The 27,886-nt window shown below is 38.5% G+C and overlaps 1 protein-coding gene across 3 annotated transcripts in view; it reads left to right on the forward strand.

The window, feature by feature from the left end:
* The window catches only part of APP (amyloid beta precursor protein), a 201,090-nt gene that overhangs the window by 157,600 nt on the left and 15,604 nt on the right, over nt 1-27,886 (forward strand). For 2 of the 3 annotated variants that reach the window (XM_089512152.1, XM_089512153.1), the window contains 6 exons: nt 2,807-2,940; nt 7,849-7,923; nt 9,252-9,410; nt 15,791-15,919; nt 18,492-18,591; nt 25,591-25,812. In XM_089512152.1, coding sequence (XP_089368278.1) covers nt 2,807-2,940; nt 7,849-7,923; nt 9,252-9,410; nt 15,791-15,919; nt 18,492-18,591; nt 25,591-25,812 — 819 coding nt within the window. Of the gene's footprint in view, nt 1-2,642; nt 2,694-2,806; nt 2,941-7,848; nt 7,924-9,251; nt 9,411-15,790; nt 15,920-18,491; nt 18,592-25,590; nt 25,813-27,886 lie in introns of all 3 variants that reach the window. The other variant, XM_089512151.1, reaches the window with a different exon arrangement.

Below are 27,886 nucleotides of genomic sequence, written 5' to 3' on the forward strand. Positions count from 1 at the left end.
GGCTGTGATATCTTCTGGAAAGATTTGTCTGCTCCCCTCTTTCTGACAGCTGTTAACTCAGCTGATCTGTGATTCCAGAAGTGAGTTCAGCGACATTAAAGTGATTTTGAAGAGAGACCACCCGGCGTTTCGCTGTTGATGTATTATTTTTCAGGCCTCCTTTTTGAAAGTGAATGGGCCAGACCTGAGGTTAAGCAAAGTAGTCTGCTGCTGTCTTATCTGGTTGGCTGTTACTTAATTCTGATTTAGCTGTTACTTAATTCTTGTACAGGGTTCATATTCCTCTAACATAGTTAAGCAGTTTGTTTTCTGAAGTGTATGGAAATTTTTCCAGGAAACAATCAAATATCAAACTTCATCAGTTATCAAACTTCTGCTACAGTAGCATTTTCACATGTGAAGACAAATTATTAGGGTTTTTCTTATCTCCACTGCAGGAGAAAATGAATATTCTTCATTGATACTGACCCTGTGTGTTTGTCCTAAAGGAATTATTCTGGGAGGGGGGGGCATGTGGTTTTTGTACAATTCCCCCACCACCACTGTTTTCTGTGAAGAAAACAGGGTACCAAAAGAACATTTTTTATTTCTGCAGAATAACTCCTACACAACACACGTGGACATCAAATGCTGGGATAAAATTTTACAAAATTCTTGCTGGTCTATTATTCTTCCAGACAGGGTTTCCTGACTATTGGGAAACCCAGTTTTGACATGGGAATGAATAGTTCAGATATTCTTTTCATCTTGATATAGCACTGTTCCAGACTGAGCTGCTTGTATTTACTCCTGTGCACAGCACCCTAATTCTATTTTTAGATACAGCACCGGCATATCAGGCATCTACTAGTGTGTTTTTTAATGTGGTTTTGTGAAAGCCAGAAAATTTTATGAGCACTGAAAGGTGAAATCATTGTGGATTTCACCTACTGATTTCCATGAATCATTTGGAACTGGCTGCCATTGAAAAGTACATTAATCGCTTATTATATTTTAGTAAGATTAGTAAAATGGACATACTTACATTTTCTTAGGTACACAATACTGTAATCTGAATGCAGACAACATTTGCTGTCTTTGCAAGAAATATGCTTCCCTGAAAAGAAAAAGGAAAAGCTATCTTTTCTCCCATGCAGCAGCTGACAGGTATGAATTGTGCACTTACCGTGCAGACAAAAGCCTAACAGAGAGCCTTCAGAAACATACTTTCTGTTGCCTTGTTGAGACATTAATAGTACGTGCCTCAAGTTGGATGTGCCACAAATCGATGAAAGCACTTTGTGTGACATACAAAAATTTGCTCTTGTTGGGCACAGCTGCTGGCTCTTGTTTGTGCAATTCTACTAGTTCAGTTAGTAGTATTGTTGCTGTTCCCTAATGTGGAATGTGAAGCTAGACTCACTGTTTAACAGGGAACTCTGTGACCTTTTCATTAAGATTTGCAGAATGTGACACCTGAGTCCACACTCTAGATTGCATAGTGGTTTCCAGCACCATGTTTGCAGCTGAAGAAAGCTTGCTCCTCTATGACTCTTACTGATAAGCAATAAGTTCAATGTTTTTAAATATCTTAGTGGACAAAAAAGTTATTCTTCTAAAACAAACAAACAGGAGCCATTTCAAAAGCTGCTGTATCTTAAACATTTGGCATTCAGATATGTGGTTTGCTTTATTAAAACGGTAATCTGAAATAAAACTTTAATCTCCAAAACATCACGTATGCATAGATATGATGCCCTTTATGGCCATACAGATATGTAATTAAGGTTTTTCCACACGCATGAAAAAAGCTGCATTAAAGCTTAGGACTGGATTGTGGCTTTGGTGTGGTTTCCAGACTCTTAGGATCCATTCATCATTTAAATAGCATACCTCCAAAGTGGCCCGAAGCAGCTTTATTTTGGCCTGTCTGTATGGGGCCATAGTGATGTAATTGTGTTGTGTGAAAAGCCCTCAGGAGAGCCTTTCTAGTCCATCTTAAGCAGAGAATTAGTCTATAAGGGAGACAAAGGTCTCTGAGATCCCAAGGATTTTATAAACTACCTGTAAATCTTTAAAGTTGGAGTATTAGCAAATAAGCAGCCATAGTAATTTATTTAAGCAGAGGTATTAATTAGCAAGTAAATACTGGTTTTGTACAGTTAGGAAATACTGTTGCAGGTGATCACCATGGAGCATAAGTCCTGTGATCCTATCACAGCAGTCAGAGAAATGTTGAGTTGCATAGATCAAATCTGATTCTAGTTCTTTTTGTTAGAAAATAGTTCCTATCTCCTAGCAGAATGGATCCAAACAATATTTACTCTATCTATCTGAATTTGACATGATGTTTGCTTCTTGCAGTAATCAGATAATGATTTTTTCTAAAAAAAAACATTGAAAACTATGTTATAGGAACATGTTATCGGAAAAAGATCTCAGAGAAGAGGATTGTAATATAGTCCCTTTGGTCAAGTTAAATTTGCTTTTAAAATATGTGCATGATTAATAGGGCACATGTTTGTTTTACAAAATAAAACATGTGGTTTTTATAATCTCTGTCTCCTCTTTTTTGCTATACTGGTAGACTGGAATAACTCAAATCTTTGCATGCTTTCTTCATTTACTATGAAACCCTCTTTCTGTGTGTGTTTTCTCAACAGTGCAGAAAAATCCTTTATTCCTGAAGCTACAGACACACATATACTCTTCTAGTAGGTAGTTGCTTTGAATGGCCACACTGTGCTGGGAGTATACAGGTGCTTCTATATTTCACTGTTAAGTAAACCTTTGCCTCTTTATTTCTTTCATCAATCCCCTTCCTTAGTTCCCACCACAGCTGCAAGCACTCCTGATGCTGTTGACAAGTATTTGGAGACTCCTGGTGATGAGAATGAGCATTCCCATTTCCAGAAAGCAAAAGAGAGGCTTGAAGCTAAGCACCGTGAAAGAATGTCTCAGGTGAGTTGCAAATTAGTTCTTTTATTTACTTAATTTCCTCCACTTGGTTTTTTTTCCCCCTCTGATGTTAGCTGTGTTCACTCATAATGGGAAACTATTAATGTAGTGTTTTACCTTTATGACAATGAGCCTTGGGTTTGCTCATTTCCTCTCCTTCTTTCTTACATCTACAAAAAGTCAAGCTTTTGTTGTATTCTTTTTCCTTCCTCAAAATGTATGATTTCACTGTATCGCTTTTGTTTTGTTTTAAACAAAGTTACTGTTGAAATCACTGACACAAATTAGTCATGACTTAAAGCAGTCAACATAGTCTGGGTCGTCTCTACCCAAGGGTGGAGAATGCATGGCCCTCAAGATGTTGTTTTATGCTAATTCTAGTTTATTTCAAGGAAATGCAAGGATATCTTGTTTTTTCCATTTTAGTGTAATGCAGATTACTCCCAGATAATCTGTTTTGGGGCCTGAAACAAATAGTTCGTTTTCACATTGGTCCTAAAGTGATTGTGGAAGCACAGTTAGAGGTCATTCTCTCGCTGGCAGGATGAATCACTTCGTGATTCACTCCTGCCCCGGTTTGGAAAGCGATTTCAAAAGACGCCTTTCATTATGAAAGGTTCTTTTTTTAAGGCGATTGTGGTTCCCACTGGCAGCATCACTTTAAACTCCCCTGTCAATCATCTGACGTAGGCCCGGCTTGGAAATTGGGGTGGGGGGGGATTGGAAGCTGAGAGAGTATGTTCTGAGGCTGAGAGAGTGTGAGGCTGAGATAGTGTGACAAGGAGGATGGCAATGGAGCAAGGCAAGGCAGGGGGAGTAGAGAGGAGGAGGAGACGGAAGCAAGGCTGGGAAGGGAGCTTGGGGCCTGGAAAGCGACATCGCCAGGCCGGGAAGGGAGAAGAGGAGGAGGAGGAGGAGGATGGAAATGGAGGGCACTGGGATCCAGGGAAGCCTGTGAGAAGCACAGGACATGTTTTCCTTCCTTCCTTCCTTCCTTCCTTCCTTCCTTCCTTCCTTCCTTCCTTTTTTTTTGGGGGGGGGGGGGTAAATACAATTAAGCGCTTAAGTGACAGAGTGGTTTAGCACCTTTGCAAGTAGTTGCTAAACCATTCTGTTGCTTAAGTGCTTCGTTTTATTTTATTTTTTAAAAAAGGAACCAAACATCATTATTGGTGTTGATTATTGGTAAGACAGCACTCTGGGGGGGGGGGGGGGGATGACATCTCCCAAAAAATGGGGAGGGATGTTAAACACCTCTCTGCCATTAGTCCCTTCCCTCCAGAATGCTGTGATTCCAATCTTTCATTCCCACTTGCTGGATAAGCTTTGGAATTGCTTTTTTTCAAAAGAACCTCTTTTTAGCTGATGTCTGGAAAAAACAGTTCTTTTGCCTTTGCCTCACTTCATCATGACAGATTCAATCACATTGCAACAGGAACCGGTTTCAAATGGGAACTACGGTCATTTAATTCGCTCAGCAATCCGATTATTTTTATAGTGGGAATGGGGCCCTAGAGTATCTTTGGGCTTGTTTAAGCTGTTCCATAATATGTGCATATGTGCCTTCAGGTCAACTGTTGACTTATGGCAACCCCTTGAATTTCATAGGGATTTCTTAGGCAAGAAATACTCAGAAGTGGTTTTGCTAGTACTGTCCTGTTTTACAGTCATCTTCAAATTATTTGTAAAGATATTTGTACATCTGTTCATTTTGTTTGTTTGCTAGTCCATAGAAACAATATTTTAACAGTTGCCATATCTACATTTTCTTCAATTCAAAAACATTCTATAATAGGAAAAAAATTACTTGTAGCAGCCTGTGAATAACTTTAAAATCTCATTCAGTATAATATTTAGACTCCTCCTAGTGAAGAAACTTGTGCTTGTGGAGTAAAAATGGGATTAGAGTGATTAAAATTTGTCTTAATAATGGATCACATTGTTGTTCCCTCTATCCTTTCCCAAAACACTTATACACATCCACAGAATTGTCTCATGCTGTGTGCCCTGAATTCTGAAAACTGTTAGACTTTGAAATGGCTGGCTTCTTTAAATGTTCACCAAGAAGTTGTCATTTTCTCAGCATGAAAGAGCCAAGTCTTTGAAGTATCATAAATCTGTACAGCTCTGATAGCTTTGTGTTTTCATTGAAGAAGAATAGCTTTATAAGCTCATATGGGAGAACTTCATGGTCCTTGAGTATCACATCATCATTGAATGTGCACCTTTCTGTTGATTTTTTTATTGTTATTATGTGTGTGGATATTTGATAACCACACACACACACACCATAGACCTCTTTTTTAGTAATCATATTTCTTCTAACCCTGTGATGTTCAATAGGAGAGGGGGGGTAGAAGAGATGATGATGATGACGATGACGATGACGATGATGATGATGATGATGATGCTTTTCCCTCTGTGGTACTAGTGTGCATAGATGGTGTGTGGCAAAAGAAACTGCATTTCCTGACCAGTTAGTAAAAATAGACCATCCAAATTTTACTTGGGACAAAAACATAGGCTTCTAAAGTGTAGAATGGGCACCACCATTTTGTACGTGCTCGGCATGTACTAGGATTAGGGGCATCCGGTAAGGACACCCCTTTCTAACCCTAGTACGTACCAAGCACGTACTTTTTGCCCGTCTGGAACGGGCCTAAGAGGCTAAGAAAGAGACATATATAGGGATACTACACAAAGCAACAATCCTGTAAAGTAAAACTTAGCAGGGCATCAAAATACATACTGGAGCATGAGGAAAAATGAGTTTAGATTTAAGAGTGAAGAACCTATGGTCCTCCAAATGTTGATGAACTGATAGTCCCATTATTCTTTACCATTGGCCAAGCTCCCTGGGTTACTGGAAGTCCAACAACATCTAGAAGGCCACAGATTCATCAACTCTGATGTAGAGTATTGCTTAAATGCCTAATACAAGGATCCAATTTGACAAAATCATAGAATATCTCATATTCTTAGTAAGTGAATTAAGTCAAGACATCCAGTATCTCTGCTTTACTCTATGGTAGGGATGGGCAGGAGGTAGATTGAGATCTACTGCTAGTTCTCTAGTTAACATCAGCAAAGGTCTTGGACTTAGACTTGGTGGACAATTGGAACAAGTAAAACACTTTTTCTCCCTAAATTAGATGGGGGAATATTGGAGGAATATCTCTCTCTCTCTCTCTCTCTCTCTCTCTCTCTCTCTCTCTCTCTCTCTCTCTGTGTGTGTGTGTGTGTGTGGGTGGGTGGGTGGGTGGGAGAGAGAGTGTGTGTGTTTGTTATCTTGTACTGATCAAAATGTCTGGAATGAGCATATGGACAGTGACATCTTATTCCTTAATTCCTTGCATTCGCCTGCCTTTTTCCAACCTCATTTTTGTATTTGGCTCTGTTTGATCAATCTGAGTCCTAATTAAAAACAAACAAATAAGAAAGTAAATCTTGCAGATGGCATGTTTGTCCACTTCCTTCTATACAAGGGACAAACAGTAGCTTCAAAAGGTGTGGGGAAAAAATTGTCTGTGTTTCTGAAGACTTCTGAAAACTGGGGCCCTCCAGATGTTTTGGATTACAACTCCCAAGAGCCTGACCAATAACTAGGGTTGGTGAGGGTGATAATAGAAAACGTCTGAAGGACACTAGGTTGGAGAAAACTGGTGGATGTTAAATAATTGGTCATGAAGGAGTTGATGTCTTAATTTATGGTTCCATTAATCATCTTCCTGCTGTCTCATAATCCCAGAACACATTATGTAATAGCGTCTAGTCACAAAATCACTTAAGACTGCAGTCTTTGCATCATCCAAAACAAAATAAGTCAGTTGCAAAAGACTTTGCAACCACCTAACAGATAAGATTGAAACTGTATGTCTTCAATTAAAAATCAATCATAAAATTTCTTCCGGTTCATTACAAAAACTTCTATGTAAAATATGGCATTTTTTGCCATCCTTGAGATGTTTGGTTTGGTATGATGGACAGAATAGCAGAATACAAAACTATTTTAGTGCCAGTCAATCTCAGTTTAAATTTGCAAACTAAAGAAGCTAAGTAGGGTCAGCCCTGGTTAATACTTGGATGGCTAAAGAATACTAGGTGTTGTAGGTGTTTCAGAGGAAAGCAATGGCAAACCACCTCTAAGTATTCCTTGCCTAAGAGCCCTGTGAAATTCAGGGGCATTTACATAGGTCAATAGGTGACTTGAAGCCATTTACACATAAATGCATTTCTATCCCAAAATCCTTCACAGAGCTCAATATTATGAGCCATAGAGCTGATCAAAAACAGAAAACAGTGTTTTGTTTTGTCGATACTGTACTCTGCAGAAAATATTTAGGCATATACAGGCCTAAATCCTTTTTGTGAACCCGGATTAGAGTAGAGTGGAACCAATAAATCAGTTGGATTTACCTGTGTGTTGACCATTGAATAGTGGATTCAATGAGTCTGCTATAGTTGGGAGTTCCCAGCAGGATTCCAAATGGGCCACAGTCATGGTGTCTTTAGAAATAAGGAATTTGATATTTTTAAAAGCATACAGTAAGTACATGACTTCTATTTTCAGTATTTGAGTATGCCATTTAAGTCACCAACAGTTTCATGACTGTTTACATGTATATAAACTGGCTCTCATATAGTCTCCAAAGTCAGTGTCATAACTACAAGAAAAAGAACCAAAGATTTTATTTTATATGCAGTATTTTTGCCAACAACAAAAATGTAGCAGAAACCAACTGACTTTATACACTTACCTGGCAGTAACTGATAATGTACTTGAAGTATCCAGGAGACATAACAATACAAACTTAGGATATTTTATTTAAAAACCAACAGCACAGCTCAAACCATCTTAAGAGGTATGTGAACGTAATAAAATGTGTTCATTTTCTGTTTATATCTGGGCAGGTCATGAGGGAATGGGAAGAGGCAGAACATCAAGCAAAGAATTTGCCAAAGGCTGACAAAAAGGCTGTCATCCAGGTAAAAGAAGAACACTCACTACATGTGGAGTAAAAACAAGTCCATGAAATGAGGGGTTTTGTCTGATTTTAAGTGTTCCTGTTTTGTGTCTGTACAAGAAAGACTGACAGAGGAGAGATAATATAATAGTATCTTGAGCATAGTAGCGACTCAGCTAAATCCAAATGTTAAGTCCTAACTAAATTAGACCCATTGAATCCAAGAGAACAATGTAAATCAGAACTCTTACATGATTATATTGATTCACTGGCCTTCTTAGTTGGGACTAACAATTTGGGTTTAGCTATGTGTCTAGTAGATTGTAAGCCTGAGGGCAGGGAACCGTCCAATTGAAAAGATTGTATGTACAGCACTGTGTAAATTTACAGCGCTTTATAAATAAAGGATAATAATAATAATAATAATAATAATAATAATAATAATAATAATAATAATAATAGTTGTGTGTTCGTGTTGGCAATTTGGGCTGCACCCTTAAGGTGGTAATGAGTAGAAGCAGATAATATTCTGTTAAGAATATATGCATGTATAAGCTTCCTTTACATGTGTAGGCATCCTTTGTTAGATTCTGCAGAAGTTGGTATTCATTTCCTTCTTCCACAGTGTCCAAGTCCCCTTCCTCAGCTTACCTACTGAATACTCTCTCAAATCTCTCACACAACCATTCCTTGCTTTACAAGGAAGAGGCAGAATTGTGGAAATGTCTCTCTGTAGCCAGGTGTGAAATGATAGCATCAGCAGTGAGATCTGCCAGGGTCATTCGGGGGTCTTAATATTGTTGCAGACATCTAATGTCTGTCTATGGGACATAGTCAGATACATTTGAAATCCTGGCTGCTCCCACAAAGCAAAGAATGACCTTGGAATGAGGGGGATTCAGGAGTTGTTTAGGAAGTCAGGGAGTTCACCCTACAATGCTGAGTCTACATTTCTGAGCTGAGCCATACACAATTGCAGCTCATGTCTGAGAAATCTTTTTCATTTGGACACTTTGCTCATTGTTTGTTTTATTAAACCCTCTCTGTGTGTTTTTTTTTATCTTAAGCTTTGTCAAGAATGTCCTGTCTCTTCCTGGTTATATATCCAAATAATTTTTGCATTGATCAAGATCCAAGTTTAAGTGTAATACCTGCCACTACATTATGTTGAACAGTCTCAAAAGTCAACAGAAATGTTAGTTTCTGCCATGATATACAAAAAGAAGTATTAGAAAGACTGCTAATAGATCCTGGTTAAATCAGTACAGTACTAAGAATCAGTTACATGGCATTTGCTAGTTTAATTCTCTTCTTGCTTATTTGAGATAATTTCCATTTGTTTTAAAACAGCATTTCCAAGAGAAGGTAGAATCATTGGAACAAGAAGCTGCAAATGAGAGACAGCAGCTCGTAGAGACTCACATGGCACGGGTGGAAGCCATGCTCAATGACCGTCGCCGTGTTGCTCTGGAAAATTACATTACAGCTCTTCAGGCTGTTCCACCCAAAGTAAGCAAAATCAGGACTGAAATAAGCATAGATTTATCACTCTTTGATGTGTGGAAGAAAGTGAATCCTGGCACAATTGTTTGAGAATAAGCCCAATTGCACCCACTGAGACTTCTGTTTGAGTCAGTATGTATAGGATCAGGCTGAAGGTTAACTAAAATTTGGTTTATCAAATTTATATATTATGAAGAATTATCTTAATATTTTGATACACCAGAATTACTTGAAATTGCATTGTCATCAATATCACACAACATCAACAGTAACCATATAATAGTAATATAATATCAACCTTTTCTTTGTCGCCATGGTCCTAATGAGTCCCCCCTTCCTCCGCCCCAACAACCTGCTCTTAGTCCTAGGAGGGAACTGCCTATTGGCATCAAATGGAATAGGGCCAGCCCTATTATCAGGCACCTGTCTCAGGCAGCATATGCTTTTGCAAAAGCAGCTAGATGCTGAAGGGCGGAGTTGTGCATGATTTAGAACTCTTCCTATGCTCCTTGAACTGCTGTGTTCAGATATGTTGGTGGATGCTGTCTAATTTCCAGTGCTGAATTAAGATTCAGTTATTACACTCTTTGACTTATGTATGTGGAGATGAGAAAGGTACCATTCTGTCCTTTGATTGAGCCAAAAAAGATGTGGTTGGGATACACCCTGAATAGGATATTATTTTCTGATTTAATAGTACTTGCAGGAGGTTGTTTACAATAAAACTATGGTGTCAGAATGAAAGGTTTTGCTGTAAAGAAGTCAAGAACTTAAAATATTTTCAAAATTCTTCAGTTTTTTGCACCAAGTTAATAAGTTTCTCCTCTGTCTCTTAAAAATCTTGCAGACTTGTATACAAACATATGCGCATTCTGACATATTCAAGTGTAAGGGATCTTTTAGCCCTATGAGTTGCACAGCTCCACAAATTTATGTGCAACATAGAGACACACACATACACACACACACACAAAATTATTTGAATTTGAATAGGGAATTAATTAGTTCATGCATAAGGGAGATCCATATTTGATCATATTGTCTTAAACTAGTGGTTCTCCACCATTGGTCCTTCCGATGGTATGGACTTTATCTCCCAGAAGCCCCAGTCAGCTTGGCCAGTGCTCAAGAATTCTGGATAACCAAAGGTTCAGAACCACCGTATGAAGCAAAGAAATACATCCTTCTGATCTCTCTGTTTCAAATCTATTCAAGACAGGGCCTTCTAGAACCCTACACCTATGTGGCAAAGCAGACAGCCCAAAAGCACCATCCCAGGACCGTGTGGGGCCCATTCGCATTGGGCTGAGGCAGGCACATGCACCTAGCCCTAATTCAGGTTGCCACCCTTTTGGGTTGTCTGTTTGAGGCCATTGTCAACTGAATGACACTTTTGAGGCATGACACTGTGCCTAGGTATATAGTCATCCCTCCGTATTTGCGGCTTTGATATTTGCGGATTTGATTATTCACGGATTTCATTAATATGTTCTCTCTAGGACAGTCTAGGTCCTCCAGTGCAACTCTGTGGTCAACTTTAACTAAACAATGCAACTTTAACATTTGTAGCTACTCCAGTGACATTCTATGGTCAGTGTATGTTGGACATTGACCACAGAGTTGCACTGGAGGACCTAGAGATTCCTAGAGAGGTGTCCTCTCAGGTAAAAACAGTGTTTTTGTTATTTGTGGTTTTTCCATATTCACAGGGGTCTTGTTCCCCTAACCCTAGCGAATATGGAGGGACAACTGTATTTACATCTTCTGCTTGATTTATGATTCTCAGTTAAAATTCTCACTTAAAGACACCATAGTAATACCATCACGCATACTGGGCAGGAAGCTTTGGGCTGTTTTGAGCACAGCAGCCTGCCAACTAAAGGAGAGGTGGAAAAACTGTATGTTTAAGCTATATGACTGCAGGCATATATTCTTGGAGGAGGATTATCTTTATTACACCAACTGTATTTAAAAACAATTCAGTCAAAATCAGATGGGTTTGCACTATACAGTCAATGGTGAAAATAAGCCTTCTTTGGTATATATGCTAAGCCACAACTGTAAATGCTGTCTTCTGAGATAAATGAGTGAAAATATTCATCATTTTTTTCCTTCATGTCAAGAAGGGAAATTATTTGATAGAACTCAGAGAGCCCCTACTGGTTTCCATGAGTATTTCTTTCAGTTGTGTAGTTTTCACATAGATACACAAACAAAATTTATATTTTCAAATATATAGCCCTACATGGGATAAATATTTAATATAGATGGTAGCTGTATGTAAAAAGTTTAGTGATCATTTTGGTCATAAAAAAATCACCTTGGCTACTGAACCTTCTAAGTGTAAGACTGATAAGATTACAGGAGGGCTGGGGAGTGGTTATTGCCCCAGTTTCATTAAAATCTCAATATGCTCTGGCCATTTAGCATGCTTAGTTTACCTTAGGGTTGGGTTTATTTAAGGAGTTATTCTGTCTGCCACTTTCCTGTACATCAGCAAACCTTTTGACAACATTAGCTATTGTGTTCATTCTGAACCATGGAAAATGAGTGATTGTTGTTGAATTACTGTCATATAGGCCTGGGTAATAGTTGGGTTTATGAAAGGATACAAATTAATTACAGTATATGACTAACTCTTTTGCAATAAAGTAGCGGTTTATAAAGCTAGAACCTAATATTAAAATATATTTAATATATAATATTAAAATAAGCCTACACAATTTGTGCCCTGAAAAATTGAGTGATTTTATCATTAAACCTTTTGGAAATGAAATAAACTTGCTTTTTCTTTCTAATTTTCCTGCACTGTTTTAGCCCTTGGGTTTGCTAATTGTTCTCTTTATTTATTTATTGTAGTCCATTCTGTTTCTAGTAACATATCTGGCAGTGCTTGAACGACAACAACAAAAATCTTAATTTATTTTAGAGTATGGCTTTTGCTTTGATAGAATTGCTGTTGTTGCCCTTTGATTCAAAGAATCTACATAGTATTACAACTTGGAGAATTGTACTGATACTGTCTGAAGACAGATCTAGAAAGTAGACTGGTGTACTGAACTAGAAATACTGTGCCCAAAACTTCTACAATTTTGGATGTAATGTAACAGTGCAGGAAAATTAGAAAGATTTCTCTATAATGAAGCTCTCAAAACTGTTTCAAACAATCATACTAGTAAAACTTCATCTGATAATACACTTTCAAATAACAACATTACCTATTTTTCAAAGAAACAATTGCTATTTCAAGTAATGATGCATCAGACAAAAGGAATAAAAATAGAGAGTGCTAGGGAATAACAGAGCAGGACTTAAACATCCTTGACTAGGTGCTAGATGCTATCATACAAGTTTTGTAGATGACACAGGAATCTTTGACTAGAAGATCCAGCAGGCTTTTTTTTTTATTTACAGCTACACATCTTCACCTGTGATACTAAGCTGTTCAGTTCTATTTCTATGGCAGCAGAACTATTTGAGCCTATCTTATTCGTATGTTTAAGGCTTCTTCCCCTTGGAGTGGGCAACCAGAGGCTTTTGCAGTGGAGAACCTGGGAAGTTTCTTTTTAAATAAATCTGTGATAGCATTTATTATAAGGGTCCCTTCCCAGTAACCAAGTAGTGGGTTCTGACTTGTTCTGTTTCTTACTTGTGATGGGGGAATTCAACTTAAAATGTAAGAAAATTCATTAAACTCTTTTGCAGAATCTCTTTTTTGAAAATCCCTCTTCTCAAAATGCTCCAAGAAAATTTTTTAACCTTGTCAAATAACAAGAAAATTATAATTACTACTGGAAAAGGTAACAGTGTTATCAATCATTCTTTGAAGAGGGATCTCTTTGGGGCAGTTGAAGCCCATTATTCTCAGAGGAGGGGGGAAGGATGAGGGGGAGACCTTAGGGGTATCCAAGGAAGAGATGGTTCTACAATGGGCAAAGGAAGAGCAAACAAGAGCAGGGCAGAGCTCATCTGGACTCGTCAGCCAGAATGTGGAAGAATCTGTCCAAGACCAGATAGACCATATTTTCAAGCCATGGATGGTTGAATCAGTGGATAAAGAATTTATGAATATGGAGGGGCGACTGTACTTGATGAATAGGTGAGAGGTCAGCAGCTTGAACTAGAGGCAGAAGAGATCTTTACCACCCTTCTCCCTGTAATGCTGACCACCTTTGGAGCCTAGACTCAGGGCAAAATGTGTGAAGTAGAGCAGTTTGCTGCCCAGCTTATGCACATGGTGTATCACTTTGGCTCAGGAGTACCTTACAGTCTTCAGCCATCAGCATCATGCTCAAAGTTGCAATCCATGAGGTGTAGGTAAAGGCAGTGAATTTTCAAAGGAATGTCCTTATAACCTTCTTAGATTCAAAACTAATATGTTACATATAGGATGGTTACTCACAGTGTGTTGCTTTTAATTTGGTTCAGATGTTTCAGAGAACAACACTCCAAAAACCATACCAGCATGTCCAGCAGTCAGAATGTGGGAATTGTTCTCCAGAATCTGAAAGAGCTTCAGGTTGCCTCTTCTCATTCTGTCCTATTGTAGCAGTTACAGGATGCAATAGTTTCTTTAGAGGTCACATAAGAACAATGTCACTACATTTTGTTTGTTTGTTTGTTTTTATTTAAAGCATGTCCTGAGTGAATAATCATAACTTAGGACAACAGGAAACTAGCAAGACTTAAAAGTTTTTTATTCATATACTTTAGGTCTCTACAGGCCATAAGAGTTTCACTTACAAATTGTAAATGTTAGAGCACAGTTAATCCATTGCTATTCAGTTTTATGACATTCCATAAGCGTGTACAGAAGTGGAAGCTGCAAATGAAGTATAATTAGCTTTGAATTATCTCTTACAAAGAGTAATATTTCATTTTATTCTAGATAATAAAATAAATTGTTGATTTACCATTCATAGTTTGTTGTCTTTTAAAAAGCCTTAGTAATTCTTCCCCAACATCAGTAATGGTTATGACTAAAAGTCCTTCACACATATCCCCTTCTGTAATACCTCGTTTTTTAAGACTTGGCATACAATTTCCTTTAATGTCATTTCACTCATTTAACACCAGGATACCATACTACTTTTATGTGGTGATGCTTCAGCATTTCATTCTTTCCCAGTGGAGTTGTTTTAAGACACCTCTCATATTAAGAATTATAACCAGAAAACTGTACTGACAAATTCTTTAGTGGACTCAAGAGAGTATTTCAAGGCCATTCATATGATCATAAATTTACTCTTAACATATTTTACTGTTTTGAATCAGTAAAGCAGATAAAAATGTCTGGCAAATTCCAGAAAGAAGTAAAGATTTATCTATTCTTTAACTACTATGTTGATAAGTTCTTAATATAAAAGCAATTCAAAATATCACCAGAATAAATTCTGTCTCCTATCAATACACTGAGCTAAATGTATTTATTTTCAACACAATCGCATCCATGTTTTGTTATTTCTTTGTTTGATTTTGTTTGACTTTAATGATGTTCATTGTCTGACAAATTAAATAAAAAATTTAAAGATCCCCATGTCTCCCATCACTGATTGAAGAGAAGACATTTGAAGGTGGATGGGAAGTCCCACAGGCTATATCCCTTCCATGTGTTAGATATTCCCCATTCCTAATCCACAATTGGAGTCTCCTGGCTCATGTTTTTTTGGCTCAGAGTTTATAAAGCTGTTAAGAAAAAGGCAGATAAGCATTTATTCCAAATAGACACCTTCAAGCATATGCTGCTGAGGCAGAGGAACTAGAGGTTTCATTCAAGAGAGTCATACCTTCAGTGGTGGGATGGAAAGATGCAATATATGGTCCCCAATTGTTTGCATTTACAGTTGCCCCTCCAAATCCACGGAGTTGAAAATCCACGGAGGGGTGACCACCATTAACCTTAAAGGGGCCAGCACCCCTCCTGCACGCACCCCATTCAAGCCTATGAGGCTTGAATATGCGTAAGATTTGGAACTCGCAGGGGGGGGTCCGGAATAGAGCCCCCGCAAATTCCAAGGGGTGACTGTATATCTTGTTATTGAGCTTTCAAATGAACAGACTTTATTCCTTGCTGGCTGAAAGAGAGCAGTGATAACTGGCTGTTATAGGAATAAGAGGCTAGAGTGTTTAAAAATTTTATAGGTTCCTCCTGATACAGCATTTTAACCAGAAACTGTCTCTATGAACAGTTTTTGTGGTATCATTGAAGCCAAGCTCCTTTTCAGTTACACTGTTTCATTTTTAATATATATGCCATGTTGGAACATTTTTGTTCGTATCCCACTGTGTCTGCACTTCAAACGACTGCATATTCCTTCTAGCAGAAATGTTGGCTGCCTTGTTGCTCATAATATAAATGATATATGTGGATGGTTTTGTCTCTGCAGCCTCGACATGTGTTTAACATGCTAAAGAAGTATGTGCGTGCTGAGCAGAAAGACCGACAACATACACTCAAGCATTTTGAGCATGTCCGTATGGTAGATCCTAAGAAAGCTGCACAGATCAGATCTCAGGTAACATATGTATCACATAGCATGTTTTAATATTGTGTGATTATGACCTCATATTGATTAAGAAGCTGACTTTAAAAAAACACTCTACTGTATAGTGAATTTTAGTGTTGTTTATCTCTATTAATGGTTTGTTTATATTTGCTAGATATGCTGACACTTTGAATAAATGTGATCCTGATGTATTTGTAACCATTTTTAGTATGACCTTTATAGATAGATTGATCCTTCCTGGATTATTTTGTCTGGCTACTTTTCTTTTCTACATATCCCTATGTTACATGAAAGTTATTGTTGTTGTTGTTGTTGTTTGTTTATTGATTTTAGTGAACATTCTCTTTGTAATAGAAGTCTGTCTCTGTCCTGTAAAAACTACAATGATAGAAATAGTTTTATTCGCTTGTGTTTGGTAATAATATGTGTACAGCTAGCGTGTTGTAGTGGCTAGACTGTTGGACTAGGATTCCCCCACTCAGCTGTGGAAATCCACTGGGTAACCTTTGTCAAGTCACACTTTTTCACCTTAAGAAGAAGGCAATGGCAAATCTCGGATTAAATCTTCCCCAGAAAATCATATTATAGTATCTTCAGAAGTTGGGGCCAAAATGAAGGCACATAGCAACAACAAATATTATGTGTAAGATTTTGTTAACTGATGTTATTTTCATATTAAAATTTTTAAAGTTGCCCCTGAAATAATATTGTTTTTGTCAAATGAGTTACTTCTGAACACTATATGTATATTCCCCAACACAGCAGTTATTGCTTTGTAATTGGATTCTCAGGCATTAAGTTTTACAAGGAATTATACACTCATGCCTCCACATTCACTGGGGTTAGGGGCACAGGACCCCTTTGAATGTGGAAAAACCACAAATAACAAAAACAATTATGTTTTCACCTGAGAGAACACCTTTAGGTCCTCCAGTGCAACTCTGTGGTCAACATCTGCCAGACATTGTCCATAGAATTGTGCTGGAGGAGCTACAAATGACTAGCAGAGTGTTCTGTCTAGGAATTTCTAAGTCCTTCAGTATTAATTTTTGGTTAAAGTTGACCATAGAGTTGCACTAGAGGACCTAGATATTCCTAGAAAGAACATACAGTTCGCCTGCATCATATGCTGATGCCTTTTACATTGGCTTTCAGCTTACGCTGAAAGCAGCACTCTGGAAGTATGAATGGGCGTGCGCCCATAGGCCACACTTTGCGCCACGCGTCATCCACGAGCCCCATTATTTTCAATGGGGCTTGCGTATATGCACTATTTGTCTTATGTGAGGGGGGGTCTGGAACAGATCACCCGTGTAAGGCAAGGGCGCACTGTGTTAATAAAATACGTGAATAGTCAAATCTGCAAAAGTCAAAGCAGCAAATGTGGAGGGATGAGTGCAGTTTGCCATGGACAACAGTATAAACCATGATGCAATTCAAAGTTCTAATCTCTAGGGGATCAATTTAGACATTATTGTCGAGGCAGCAAAAATCCTAAACCCATATTAAATCAGTTTTGATGCTTCTTGTGCCCTGGGTCATCCAGTCACATACAAAACCCCCACATGTTTGTGCAAAGAATTTCTAGCAACATATATTTCACATTCAGTCAAGCCATATATGTAACAGTGTGCATGTTAATGTTACCACTTCTGTGGATACAAATCACTGATTTGTATCAGTGGCATGAAAACAAAGAGCTTTACTTCCCTGCAAGTAGTTCAGTTATCACTTAGTCAAACAACCAGTGATATCTTTATATTGGCATGTAAATATTTTTTGTTTCCATTTATAATTTCTTTTATTAAACATTTCCTTACAGCAAGGCTTCTGGGGTTTTGTATCTGTGGAACAAATAGAATAATATGCTTGCAAATCTATTGAAATAGATACTGGCAAAAAGTGTATTGAAAAATTAAAAGGGTAGAGTGTCTCAGGTCCAAAACACACTGCAGAAATAATCCAGTTTGATACTGCTTTAACTGCCCTGGCTCAATGCTAGGGAATTCTGGGAACTGTAATTTTATGAGCCATTTAGCCGCCTCTGTCAGAGAGCTCTGGTGCCACAATAAACTACAATTCCCAGGATTCCCTAGCACTGAGCCCAGACAGTTAAAGCTATGCAAATGCCACCCCTGCTCCAGAGTATAGTAAGCAGGTTCAGTCCAAGCAGGACGTCTTCCTACAGAAGACCCCCACAAGGCTAGATATTCTTTGTGTTACTAACCTTGTGTCACCATGTTGACATTTTCATAGGCAGCTTTAATGTCAGTTAGTCTTCCTTGACAAGAGTGGCAGCAGCCACAAAACATACTGTTGAAGGAATCTGTCAGAAAGCCTTATCCCTCCAAGACTTAGGTAGCAGGAGTGACGTACATAGTGACATCCAAATGGATTCTCAGCTATAAAATCAATAAGGTGTTTGATGGACTGTGAATTGTCTTGTTCTGTGATATATATTTAAAGTTGTAGTTGGTGCTACTTGTATTACAGGGAAAATCATTACTTCCATTTGCCTTAACATGGCAGCTATCACAACTACATGCTATGTTGCTTTTTATTTTATTTTTTATTTTTGTAGGTTATGACACACCTACGTGTGACATATGAACGCATGAACCAGTCTCTTTCCCTTCTTTACAATGTGCCAGCGGTTGCTGAGGAGATTCAGGATGAAGTTGGTAAGTTGCTTGAGAAGGCTGCTCTCCTGACAGATAACTTTAAGCTGCAGAAGTGCAGGAAAGGGTGGATTTAAAACCTACTTGGTCTCTTGGTGCAAAGGGAGTGGTAATAAATGAGACCAAACTAGACTAAACTAGAATGTTTAGAAGGAGCTCTGGGAGGGACAGAGAATTAATACAACTAATAATAATAATAATAATAATAATAATAATAATAATAGGTTTTATTTATATACCGCCCAATCAACATGCTTGGTTAATGACACAGGAATGATTCGCTGGAGGATCCATGTATAAAGAGAGAAGATTGTCTTCTGTTTTAAGCTCTGGAAATCCTAAGTAATGGAGTTTTGAATGGATGGCTTTGCTATATTTTCCCCTAAATCATATAAACATCATAGTGTTGGAAGCTGCCCTCTGAGTCCTATTGTAGAAAAAATAGTGGTAAATCCAAGAGACATATTCAGGGGTAGCCATGTGGCCATACATCAAAATATAACCAAAATCAAAACACAGAAAAGCAGTATCTTTACTGGCCAACCAAAATGCAGAAAATGAATCATCTAAGCTTTTTGAAGTTTCACTGGCTTCTTCACCAATCAGATATTAAAAACCATACAAAACAAAAAGGTGAAGATGTTAGAATCATGACTCTATCAATTGTTACTCTACATTATCAGTTGTTAAGATGGTATTGAGGAATTTCAGTGCAGGCAAAAGCCACACCTTGTTGGCCATTTGAGGACCAGGGACAAAGGGCAGTAAAAGGGGTACCATATTTTCCGGCATATAAGACAACTGGGCGTATAAGACAACCCCCAACTTTTCCAGTTAAAATATAGAGTTTGAGATATACTCATCGTATAAGACTACCCCTCTTCCAACGCACACCAAATAAATTTTTTTAAAAAACATCAGATTTGATTTCAATATGGCAATTTTAATTCAAATGCTTATGACATGCAGGTACTTAGCAGGAAACCTTGTATACAAAGCCTGCAGGGATTGGTCAGCTCTCCCTGCCTGTCCAGTCCTCCCTGTCTCCAAGACTATCAGAGCGGTAGGGCAAACATGGCTCTTTTTTTCCATATCCCAGGCGTTACGGACGCCTGCAGCTTGCTCCACCCTTCACTTACACCTTCCCAGTGAGGCGCCCCCTCACCTCATCATCGGGACCACGTTAAGTCACTTCTTTCCATGAATCCTGGTGAGTGGATTTTCTTCTACCGTACTTGTGCAGCACCACCCTTGCTGCTTTCATACGGTCGCCACATATGGTGGGGGTTTCAGCCGTGGCCATTTTTGAGCTCCCCCCACCACATGCAGCGAACGCAGATTCTCCATTCCGGCTCGGAAGTTTCAGCACCCGCCCTATAAGATGACACCCGGTGTATAAGACGACTCCCGACTTTTGAGAAGATTTTCGTGGGTTAAAAAGTAGTCTTATTTTTTTTTACTGTATTACAGAAAATACAGTAATAAAATTTTAACTCCATTAGCAACAGAAAAGTAACTTCCCTTGATATCCAGCTGTTCCTGTCCTGTGCAAAGTTAACTGCCCCTATTTTATCTAAATATAAGTTATTCCTAGGGGAGTGAAAGTCCTCTGCTACTGCATTTGTGCCACATTACACCTCTGCACAAACAATTGTGCACTGCTTTGTACAACTGTTTATGCATGCATAATAAAAATTATGCTAAGACCACTGTTCTAATTCTGACAGGGTCCAGATATTAGTACAACTGCTTTGTACTAGCACAGTGGCATAATTGGATGAAAGCGTGTCTGTTTTAGGGCTTTTTAAAAAATAGATATTCAGGATCAAGTTTCTTCCTTTCTCCTCTCCTTTGTTTTTTGTGTATCCTGATTGGCTGGTGGAGAAAGAGACATCACACTATTGCAAGGTCATAGCTGGCTTACCTGGCTGCTTTGCACATACACAAGTCCTTCCTTCTTGCCCTCCATCTTGACACACCTTAAAACCCACACAGAAAATGTGATCTAGCCTAAATAAATATTAATGATACTGTACCATATAAGAGGGTCCAGGCCTTTATATTTTAAACATTAGAAACTTGTGAAAGCCTGCTGTGTGAACCAGATTTTTCAGGATATGCAGCTGAATGTCCAAAGGCATCTTCTTTAGAAGTTCGAAGTTCTAAACACTTGGGAATAATCTATATGATTTTATTTAATGAATTCCTAGCACGTAACACAAATCCCATGCATATTTCAGTACTTGTGATGGTGAAAGAATTCTGAACATCTGCCTTGCATCTGGTTACTGAGTTCTTCTACTTCAACAGATGTTTAGTTTTGCTTCATTATCCAGCTCTTCATATAATTAGGTGGGCTTTTTAGCTATCCAAACTGAATCTTCATTACTGAAATGTGGATGCTTTGCTGCTTGTTCTTTCTCTGGAGGTCTCAGTCAACAAAGCATTCTGTTCTTCTTTTTGGTAGTCAGATTGGTATTTGACCTGTATGCTTGTAAATAAAAGAGGACATAAAGCAATCTACACAAAATAATTAAATTCAGTAGTCAGGATATATATATGCTACTGTTTGTTGTCTATTTGCCTTGTTTTGTCTATGTTGTGTAGATGAGTACTACTTAAACTGGTGGTCCCTGGGCTGGGGCTGGTCTGAGGACAATTGGCTGCCAATCTGTCAAATTTCCAGGAAAGAAAGAAAGAAACAGTTGTACCCAATGGATATAAATTTAGTCAGTCACTGGCACATTGGGGGAAAAATAACTGCCCCATCCCCCACATCAATCTGAAAATTACTGGTGTAGATTTTCAGGAAGGGCTACTCAGTAAGGTCAGATTACTTGCTGAGGTAAAAAAGGAGAAGCTGCCATAAGTTAAAATTATACACTTGTCAAATAGGCAAAGAATTGATGGGAAAGGCACCACACAGACAGATTGCATGTATTTTCAAATAAAAAAAACCCAATCATTCATTTCAGTTACATCCCAAATGTCCTTATCATATATTGTGGTTTTGTGCTGTTGTAATGCATTTCATTCTTATGTCCTGGAAATGGTGGGTTACTTGAGTCAGAATACTTATTCTCTCTTCAAGAACCTAAATTATCCTTAAAAGTATTATGATAGTATTATTAGTATTATTAGCAGTAAGGATGTGTTAATTCCCTATTGCTAATTAGACTTCTCTTGAATAGTTAACCATTAGGGCTTCTCAGAGAAACCCAATTGAGCTGAAAATGAGGATTGGGACCATCAATATCTGGCTGTCACAGAACTTCTGTTATAAAATCACAAACTAAGATGTAGAAGGAAAGATAGTGTATTGAAGCCAGAAGCAAATGGGAGAAGTGGTTTGGCAAAATTGGGAAGATGCAGTGTAGGTGATGTGGAGCTGCACAGAGGCTGTCGGATATCATTACAAGACTGAGGATGCACAGTTTGAAATAGGGAAAATACACTCCAACATATTTTAAGTAATTTGGCTCAGTTAATTTAGGAAAGTTTCCCACCTCCTACTCCTGTCCTGTAGCCGTTTGCCTAACCCGAAAATCTTCTCAGCAGAATAGCTTGCCCGAGAAATGAGGTGTAGGTGTCTGCTGCAGGTGAGGAAGATTCAGCTTGACTCCTAAAATAGATTACCTTGAAGGAAATTTATAGAAGAAACATTTCCCAGCTCCTCCTCCCCCCAACCTGTGCTCTATTCCACACTGTTTAGTGGGAGCCCTGATCCTCAAGAGTAGCTTGTTGGCAGTCACAGGTGGCTGAATGGATAGACTGGGCAAAAAACCACTTCTGTGACATTTCTTAACCTAACTTGGCCTAGGATCCAAGCCATTAATTTTTATTGAATGACCGTGTTTTATATATTTTAAATAAATAAATAAATAAAGAGTCATGTTCTTTAATTTTACATAATTATTTTACTTTATTAAACCTATTCTGACGTCTAATGAAGACAGAAATGTTGATAAGCTTTAGACTTCTGCTTTGCCAGATCTGTGTTCCTCGAGATGATTAATGACTCTGCCCTTTGGAATTTGCTTAAACTTATTCAGAAAAGATTTCCAATACAGATGCAATATCTGTGCAGCTATTTTATTAAAAAAGGAAGGAAAGGAAAGCCATCAAAACTGTAAGGTGCATGAATTTTTTAATGCTTTAAAATCGCTTTCAGTAACTTGTGCTCTATAAAAGCAATTCATTTAGAAATTCTGAATCCATGAAAAGGGTAGAGTAATATCTCAGCACAGATCTCTTATCACAAAACATTTATCTAAAGAAAGGTTTATCATTTTCGGTGGAGTTGGGAAGGTTAGCTTGAATAATGAGATTGAAGAAACTACAGTCCGTCCTCGCCTTACGCGGGGGATCCGTTCCGGATCCCGCCGCGTAAGGCGAATTCCGCCTATGCTCGAGCGCCATTGGAAACAATGGGGCTTGTGCGCGGGAGCGCGCGGGGCGTAATGGGCGCGCGCGCCCATTCAATTGAATGGCACGCGCCGCCCCACGTGCGCCCCGCGGCTTGAGCGCGTATGGCGCGGGCGCGCTGTAGAAAGGTTCATTAAAACCTTCAGGGAAATGAAGATAAGCACGATAGACTGAAATGGAATGCCTAGATTTGGGGGTGGGGATGGGAAGGTGACCCCCACAGCCATGTCTAAAATTGAAACCTATTTTGCACATATCATCTAAAAACAGGCACAGTACACTACAGCCCCATGCAGTAATTCTTAAAATGTGTTGGGGGGGGGACACACAAAAGGAGAGAGAGCACATAAGCTTACCACTCTTTATTTGTGGAGAATTAACAGTCTAAAGAGGAGAAATTCTGCCCATGACTTGGAATTCTGATTTATCAGGGTTCCACATCTTACAGAAAGCTTTCACCTATGCAGGAGGGTCCCTGGTTTAGAAAGGAGCTCTCTGCACATAGAGTTTGACCATAATAACAACACAGGGGAGGTAGCACACTCTTATCAGCATAGGTTAAGAACATCTGAATAGGGTTTTTAATTTCAGGTATGAATTCTAGGATATATATTTATATGTACCACATTAGCACAATCTGTTCTGTGAAGTCTAAATATTTGTCATGAACAGTCAAAAAAAGCTGAAGGATATGCATTTCACTATTGGTATATATTTGGAGTAAGAGCACTGGATGGTGTTTTAATTCATAGTTATCTCTTCTTACCTTTTTTGGCAAATTCACCTTAAAAAAACACAAATGGAGAGAGAGCACATAAATGACACAGAGTAGTGGTACTGTAGGAGCAGGAAACCTACTCAAGTAGTCTTCTAACCTCTCTCTCTAGGCTTATAAAATGTTGATTTTGAGCAAGTACTGAGGGCATTTGGTATGCACTGAGGGATCCCCCATGGATAACAAAATCTGTGGATGTTCAAGTCCCATTAAATATAATCCCCTCTCTGCTTTCATGGGGGATCTGTTCCGGACCACCCCCACCCCCGTCAAAACAAAAATTGTAGATATTTAAGCCCCATTGGCTTGAATGGGGGGTGCCTGCGAGTGCCTGTGCACACGCACTGCAGGAACACACCTCATTATAAGCCCCTCTGTTTGCCCCTCATGAGTAAGAGAGGGTCGTGAATCTGAAGTCTGCAAAAACAAAGGGGTGACTGTACAATTAATAGTAAAATAGTGTCCCTTATATAAAAGGGCAAAATTACAATTTGCTTTTATGGAATTTATATTTTTTTAATATTTTCAAGCCATGGATGCTTGAATCCATGGATAAAGAATGGCAGTTTCCATATTAGTAAGGTGGTGAATCTATTCTTGGTTTTAATGTGAACCACCTTATGTGCTGAACTCTTATCCCCAAAATTGATTCAGCACCTTGGATATTGCATTCTCTACCCTGGTGACATGGAAGCCTCTGGCTAATTATCTGGGAATAGATCCATTTGAAATTAGTGAGGCTTACCTCTGAGTAGACATGTATGCTCATATAAAAGATTTCCCCCTCAGGAAGCTAAAGTACTTTGATGCCTAACATTCTAAGAAAAAAATTCAATAGGTCAGTATTATAAAACTGACAGACTTATTTTAAAATAAGATTGCAATAAGCATATGGAACAGAGAAAATAGCCCTCATGCCCTAACTGAACATAGTTATGTTCATTTCACTTTGTCACCAAATGGCTTTAAAATAACATATGCTTTTGGTGAGTTGGTGTTCTTGTCAAGGAAACTTTTTCTTTCGCTTCTTCCTGCTTCCTTTTCCTGCTTAGCTACCTACATAATGAAATGTCACACAGATATCTTGGCTGGCTAGACGTGCATACACAGTAACATCAATCCCAATTTAGAAAATGAGGGGAGTGCTGATGTTGACACTAAATGAATACATGCTGCTGGAGCTGAATACCCATGGAGTCACTGAATGCCAGTGAGAAATTGGATCATTCCATGTGCAGCAACAGAGCTAGATAATGCAGAATCAAGTGAGTTGACCAAGAGATTATGGTTAGTGCTGCTGATAGTCACAGTACATTGAGGCAACACATGCTGTGGTTGACGTCAGGTCACACTTGTGGCAGACAGTCCACACAGCCAATATCATTTATTGATAGATCCTTGTTCTGTGGAAGTACAGTCTCTGCTGTGGATTGACAGAAAGAATCAGGAAAGTAGAAATGTATAGAATTAGAGAGGAGGTTTGTAGTTTGCAGAGGCCATTTGTATATGATGCATTTGAAGCCACAGCTTAATAAAGAATTGTAGAGAACACAAAGCACTGTCCCACAGTAATGTGAATTGCTACAGACTCCTATTTCTTTGCATTTACTGCAGTTTCTACATTTTATTTTCTGTGTTTCTGTTAACTGTTTCAGTAGACCTTTTATGTTCTTTGAAATAAACTTTTAACCAGTCCTTTATTTTCTCTGTTGCAATAATTTACCAGTGCAACATCCATTAAGGAGTAATTGATACAGTATAGTAGATTAAAATGCATTATTTGCTGAATTTCTTTTTTCTAGATGAACTACTTCAAAAAGAGCAAAACTACTCTGATGATGTCTTGGCAAACATGATCAGTGAGCCCAGAATCAGTTATGGAAATGATGCCCTCATGCCTTCACTGACAGAGACTAAAACAACAGTTGAGCTTCTTCCTGTTGATGGGGAATTCAGCCTAGATAATCTTCAGCCTTGGCATCCTTTTGCAGTTGATTCAGTCCCAGCAAATACTGAAAATGAAGGTAATGTAAGGGAACTGAAGAGTTGTTTGGATGGAGGTGGTGTGTCATAGTAGCTGATTATTATGAGACAGGTGTGACCTCTGTACTCAGGCAGGAAATTGTTCATTTTGAGTAGTGAAAGGTCTGCCAGAACAGCTTACCTTTCTGTAGCTTGCAGTAGACTACAGACATTGTAATGCATAATAAATCTTAATAGTTGAAGTTCATGTACGGCTATGAACAGAGAAGCAGTCAAAATACACATGAGATGTCTGACCCCACTAAAAAATTAATTTGGCAGACTTATCAGAATTGGGTGCAACATGAAATAATGAATGCCTAATTAAAGAAGGTATTTTGAGCTGTTAATTATCGTTACTGATGCCATGGAGATTCCAAAAGTGAAATTTAGGGGGAATATGGTTCATCAAACAAGAACATTACCAAGTAGCTAATTTCAGAATTTCCTGTGTTAAAACTTTGATAACTGAGCTATTTACTTCCTTAAAAGCAATAATTTGAATAATAATATTGGAATTATGACATGGAAAGAAAATATTATAAATAATCTAGAATACCTATTTGGAGAGAGAATTATGGATTTGTTGAACATGCAGTATGTGCAGCTTCCTCCATTTAATATAATTGATAAGGTTCTGTTCATCATTTCTCAGTAAAGCAAGATTTTATTTGGTTCCAGCCATGTTTACTAGATTTTAGAAAGACCAATGGTTTTGGTGGTGGATGTTTTGGTTTTGTTTTGGTTTTGGTTTTTTGTAAAAAGGAGCTTTGCAAAGTCAGATAGTAAAATCATCAAGGAAAGAATTTGTGCAAGACTAGCATGGAAAAATTATTATTATTATTATTATTATTATATTTTATAATATTTTATTCCCAAAGGCAACAAATATCAGAATCTATGACTTCTTTTTTGTTTAAGTGGTTGCTAGTAAAAAGTGGTTTTGAGTTTTGGCCTAGAACTCTGGGATACGAGAATTCAACCCCCTACTCAGCATGGAAACCCACTTGGTGATCTTGGAAAAGTCCCACTCTCTCAGCCTTAGTGGAAGGCAATGCCAGACCTCCTCTGAGTAGGGAGAAAGTCATAAAAGCTAAAGCACAAATCAAGCTCAGGCTTGCTAGAGAGGTTAAAACCAATAAAGAGGACTGTAGAAAATAACAGTAAACAATAAAAAGTACTACAAAAGGAAGGACAAGAAGATGCTGCGAGGAGAAGATGGTGAAATTCGAACAGGGAATAGAGAAAAGGCAGAACTATGCAACACCTTCTTTACCTCAGTCTTCTCTGAAAAGAACAGTGCGCAACCTGGAGGAAATGGAGTAGGTGATGCAGTAGAGAAATGCAGAACAGAATAGGTAAAGAGGTAGTAGAAGAATATTTGGCTACTGTAAATGAATTCATCTCCAGGACCAGATGAACCACATCCAACAGTATTAAGCACTGGCAGAAGTACTTTTCAATACCTTTTCAGAATTCCTGGAGAACAGGAGAGGTCCAAGCAGATTGGAGAAGGACAAATATTGTCCCCATCTTCAAAAAAGATAACAAAGAGGACCCAGGTAATTTCCACACAGTCAGCCTGACATAAGTACCACGAAAGATTTTAGAGGAGATCATTAAGTAGGCAGTCTATTGGATGACCAAGATTGGATGACCTTAACAGATTAGAAAGCTAGGCCAAAACTGACAAAATGAATTTCAACAGGAGAAATGTAGACTACTACACTAAGGTAGTAAAAATGAAATCCACAGATATATAGGATGGGTGACATCTAGCTTGATGGCACTACATGCAAAAGGGATCTAGGAGCCTTAGACACAAAACAGACGGGCCAAATAGAACAGCTTCTGGATGCTTTAGGGTTGTGGCATTTAGACAACACATGCCCCCAAAGCAGCCAGAAGCCAGTCCAAGGCAACCTAAGGAGTAAATAAATCGTCTCCTTCCAGCAACCCATTTGAGACTGCAGTGGTGGCCCACTTTGCGAGTGGTCCATGCATTTGCTATGGTCCCAGAGGGACCAGAGATCACGCCTTCATGCCCGTCTACTTCACTCCTTAATGGACTGCAGG

The sequence above is a fragment of the Sceloporus occidentalis genome, unplaced genomic scaffold (assembly GCF_023333645.1).
Source record: "Sceloporus occidentalis isolate IW3139 unplaced genomic scaffold, rSceOcc1.0.p SCAF_2, whole genome shotgun sequence".
Lineage (NCBI taxonomy): Eukaryota > Metazoa > Chordata > Lepidosauria > Squamata > Phrynosomatidae > Sceloporus > Sceloporus occidentalis.